At 29.0% G+C, this 5,460-nt stretch overlaps 1 protein-coding gene across 1 annotated transcript; it reads left to right on the top strand.

Annotated features, from left to right (window-relative positions):
* The first annotated feature begins 572 nt into the window (after positions 1 to 572).
* Positions 573 to 5,086, top strand: LOC130818619 (subtilisin-like protease SBT5.4). The gene is given in 12 exon segments (XM_057684783.1): positions 573 to 656; positions 724 to 795; positions 918 to 993; positions 1,146 to 1,319; positions 1,581 to 1,689; positions 1,944 to 2,404; positions 2,407 to 2,471; positions 2,620 to 2,720; positions 2,809 to 3,063; positions 3,170 to 3,290; positions 3,409 to 3,601; positions 4,539 to 5,086. Coding segments are annotated over 12 exon segments (2,259 nt in total).
* The last annotated feature ends 374 nt before the right edge of the window (positions 5,087 to 5,460 follow it).

Raw genomic sequence — 5,460 nt, forward strand, 5'->3', positions numbered from 1 at the left:
AAAGACGTGCATCAATTGGTTATGTATGGATCTAATGAAATGTATTCCCTCTTTTCCTTTCTTTTCCTATTATACTAAAAATAGTCTTAATTTAAGATATAGATTATTCCTATATGATTAACTCTAAATCAAATTTAAAGAGGAAAGAAAAGTAAAGAAACCTATGCAACATGAAAATAGGAATAAGTTAATTTAGATTATTTGGCTAAATATAGTATTTCTCATTTAAAAATTATATAAGGTAAAGAAAGAAATTAAAATACTTGTGAACCATAATTTATTATTTGAAGAGTTCAAAAAGTTACAAGTATATATATATATATATATATATATATATATATATATATATATATATATATATATATATATATATATATATATATATATATATATATATATATATATATATATATATATATATATATATATATATATATATATATATATATATATATATATATATATATATATATATATATATATATATATATATAATGTTGAAGAAAAGATTTTGAAGAGAAAGCTTTAAACCAAAAAATTGCTAGCAGTAATAGATTTATAAATTTTAGACAATGTCAATTTTAATGCGTTTATCTTTTCATCTCATCATCATTGTTTTGTCAACGCAAAGTGTACCTACTTTTGCTGTTCCCAAGGTGAGTAAAATATTTTCTTTAAAATTAATTAAGTTAGTATTTATTTGACATTTATTTATATATGTAGAACTACATAATTTATATGGGATCTCATTTATCGGCTAGTACACCATGCCTTGCTTTCTTCCATATCATTAAGGTACCAAAATTGATAAAATGAAAATTGCTCCAAGATTATATTTAATGTAATAATTTAATTTAATTTGTTTTGATGAATATATATTGATCCATGTACTCAAAAGTGATTATGATCCGTCAAAGATTGTATACTCATTCAATAAATATTTTAATTGTTTTGCGGCGACTTTACAAGAAGAGGAGGCTCGCAAGCTTGCTAGTAAGATCATCCATCTTTATAAATGAATTTATTATCATATGAGCATAACCACTTTTTGTATGAATTTTTTAATTTATTCCAATATAGAAGAAGTATTAATTAAGCATCGTAACTTTGATTTACCAAGTATAATATTCTTGGTATTTTTACAGTGCATCCAGAAGTTGTATCAATTACTGAGAGTCGAATAGTAAAACTTGCAACAACTCATTCACCTGATTTCTTAGGATTACATGAAGAGCATGAAGAGGGTTTCCACGTCAAAGGTTCTATTTGGAATATATCTTCATGTGGAGACAACATGATTATAGCAAACATTGATTCTGGTAAAAATATATATTCATTTTATAAATATTAATTTATCTTAGTATATAACCACACACGAGATGGGAGTGTATAAAATGAGAAGGATGAATTGAATCAAATTTAACTAATATAAAACCTTAATCATCTCTTTGAATTGACAAATTTGAATTTTTATCCTTTACATAAATTTATTTTTTTAAAACTACACAAAAGGCTATGCAAGTCACGATGAAAATGTTAAGGTTCATATTAATTAATTAGATGCATTTATGTATGTTTAGGTGTGCACTCAAAACATATTAGCTTTTTCAGCGAAAGTTTAGGGCCTATTCCAAAAAGGTTCAAAGGAGTTTGTGCGAATGAGCATGATCCAATGTTTAAGTGTAATAGGTAAATATATAATTTGTAATGTATTCTTCAATTTAAATTTTGGAATAATTGATAATTAGATAATTGAGTCTTGTCTCAGTTGGTCTTTCACAGATAAGAGTAGACCATGGGTTCAATTCTAACGAACCCCTTTCCTATCCCTACCTTGTAATTAAACGTAGCTAGTCAGTATGACAAAATTTAAATTTACTGATATTAAATGAATTTATAGGTATGTATTATCTTTTGAAGTATAATTTATGTATGTTCATCAGAAAGCTTATAGGGGCACGATACTTCTGCAAAGGTTTGTTGGAAGAAGCCAAGTTATACAATATTACGCTCAATGATACACTAAGCCCTAGAGATAAGGAAGGTCATGGTAGTCACACTCTATCAACAACAGGAGGGAGTTTTGTTAGCGATGCAAGCTTGAATGGGCTAGCAAATGGAACTGCCATGGGACTAGCACCCAAAGCACGACTTGTTGCGTACAAGGTTTTTTGGTCAGGAGCTGCTAGCGACATGGATGTATTAGCTGCTTTTGAAGCTGCCATTGATGATAATGTTGACATTATCAATGTTTCTATGTTTAGGGAAGAACCAGGGTTTCTGGACTCATTTGCTATTGGTAGTTTTCATGCTATGAAAAATGGTATCCTTACAATTGCATCAGCTGGGAACACAGGACCTGCTCTTGGAACTGTTTTGAACGTCTACCCATAGATGTTAACGTTGCTGCCAGCACAATTGATAGAGAGTTCTTTTCTAATCTCTTACTTGGGAACAATATAACCATTAAGGTAATATAAAGCAATAAAGATTATAATAATAATAATAATAATAATAATAATAATAATAATAATAATAATAATAATAATAATAATAATAATAATAATAATAATAATAAGTTAATTAATGAATAAATGTATGTATTCTAATACTATGCAGGCATCACGATACTTTGATTTACAAGTTCTTGATTCAAAAACGTTTTATCCATTGATAATTGGTATAGAATCACGCGTTTCTGGAGCTAATATTAATGACGTGTGAGTTGCTCAAATTGCTAAAATTGTAACCAATTAAATGGATGGCCTTTTCCAATATAAATTAAATTAATTAACATGTATAAATCAGGTTACATTGTCAAGATGGATCTTTAGATGCCAACAAAATGGTCGGAAAGATAGTAGTATGTGGTTATAATGGAACAACTGCCGTTCAAACTATAACAAGTATTAGTATTAAAAAAGCTGGAGGTATTGGATTTATCTTTGTTAAGGACGAGAAAGTAGTATCTGAAATTTTCCTAAATATACCCCGTGCCATCTCTACTGCTTTGATTAGCTACAATGATGGTCAAACTCTTTTTTCTTACATCAACTCTACCAGGTAAGTTCTTTGATTACCTATGACCTTACTTAAAAGTGGTACTCACAAACCTGTATTCAAAGCTACTTATATTATAATTTTTTTATAATTTTTATTATGTTATTAGGACACCAATTGTATCCTTTGGTGAAGCAATAACTTCATTAGGCATAAAGTCTGCTCCTATTATGGCTGATTTCTCATCAAGGAGTCCTCATCCACACTATTTTAGTTCTGGTGTTTCAAAGGTATGTGTTGATCATTTATCTACGTTATATCATTCTACAAGGTAAATTTAAAAAAGATGTTTTTTTAATTATCTTAAAAAGATTATGCATAGCCATTTTGTTTCTCAAATCCATGCAGCCTAATGTAACAGCTCTGGGTGTAGATATCCTAGCAGCTACTTCTAATTCCTTAGAAAAAAAAGAAAATCCATTTGTGCTGATGTCCGGAACATCAATGTCAAGCCCTCATGTCAGTGGTATTGCAACTCTAATAAAAAAGATACACCCTGATTGGTCAACGACCGCTATTCAATCGTCTTTAATGACTACAGGTACGATTTGTAATACTTTCTATGTCCGTAGCATTTGCTACAAGGGAAGAATTTGAGTAAATCAAGAAAAAGATAAAAATGGCTAAAAAAAGTTTGATTTGTGGGAAAGTGGAACAAATATGTGGATGAGAGGAAAAGGATAAATGACATGTTTATAAATTATGTTGGTTAAATATGTTGGCTTATTTGACCAAGTAAAGATATTTTGATAAACCAGTTGTTTAAGCTAGCTATTATGGATATTTGTTTGGCTAAAATTATTTTTAGTTGTTGGTTATTTATTAATAAAAGTAGGCTAAAGGACAAAAGTCAATGAAAAGCTACAAAGAGTAGCTCTTTGGTTTTGGCATAAAAGCTAACTATTCTGCTAGCTTAAAAGTCATTAACCAATTACTTTTATTGGTTGTTTGACCGAAAAAAAAAATCAAAAACTAACTATAAAGCCAACAAAAAGCCAATTGTTCAACACCTATCACGTTCAGTTTTGGGCCCCTGTGCAAAAAATAATTAAAAATGGCACCTTAAAGATTAAGGTGTAACAAATAATATATGTTATACTCCTTTAGTTTTTTATTGTTCATATTTTTACTTCTTTATAAAAAAGCACTAATAACTAATATTATTTAGTAAAAAATGTAAATTAAATTTAATTCAAAATTATATCAACCTCATAAGTGAAAAAAAAATTTTGAACTCTAAAAAATTAATCGTCGGGGTGATAGTCTGCTTTGCCCATCCTATTTGATGGTCATGCCCCCAAGCTAAATGTGTGGATGAGAATTAAAGAAGATTGTGAGTCTTAACCAAAAATAGAAATGTAGCGGATTTTATAGGATTGACCAAAATGAAAAATATAGGCGTGTGGAGGGTTTCTTATTAAAAAATTGTTGGATGAAATAATATTTTGATATTAATTAATATAATATAAAACTTGCAACAACCCCTTTAGATAAGAAGGGAATGCCGATACGTGATAATGATGGAGTGAGTGAAGCGACACCTTTGGCATACGGGTCGGGTCACATACGACCTAATCTGGCAATGGATCCTGGTTTAGTTTATGACATGAATGAATATGATTATCTTAATCTCCTTTGTGCAATTAATCATAACAACACAATATTGGAAAAGTTTAGTAAGCAACATTCATATGATTGTCCTCGCAATTTCAGCGCATTAGATCTAAATTATCCCTCCATATATGTTCCTGAGTTTACTGGAAACGCCATTATCAATCGAAAGTTGAAAAATGTTGGACAACCAAGCACTTACCTGCCTCGGATCGAGGCCCCACATGGAGTTTCAATCATTGTGGAGCCTGACACACTAGTATTTTCTGAACACAATCAACAAGTACCATTTAAACTTACTTTAATAGGTAATCTGAATCTTCTTTCTTCTGATTACATCTTTGGAAGTTTAGTTTGGTGTGATGCGAAACATGTTGTTAGGACTCCTATTATTGTGAAGCCAAAGAAAATCTAGATTTTCTGATATAATTTTACTTTTATAATTAATCATCTTATATAATAATTGTAACTCAAATTTGATAAACTCTCCTATACTATTTTTTTTCTTTAATTCTTTGTTCTTAATGTACTCAATTTTCTTTTTTGATGGTTAACTGATTTAAATTTCAACAATTTGAAACCAAAATTCGATTAACTGATTTCTTCTGATTACATATTCAAGTTAATATATTTAAAAACTTTTAAAATTGCTCATACATTATTAATTTGAATTATGGACTCTAATTTAGTTCTTGTTCTCTTACCACCCACAAATTATATGTGTTAGTTATTATAATAATTCAATAATATCTAATGTCAAACGTGTCCACAAATCTCAATTAGGCCTTA

This window comes from Amaranthus tricolor, chromosome 7, assembly GCF_026212465.1.
Source record: "Amaranthus tricolor cultivar Red isolate AtriRed21 chromosome 7, ASM2621246v1, whole genome shotgun sequence".
NCBI lineage: Eukaryota > Viridiplantae > Streptophyta > Magnoliopsida > Caryophyllales > Amaranthaceae > Amaranthus > Amaranthus tricolor.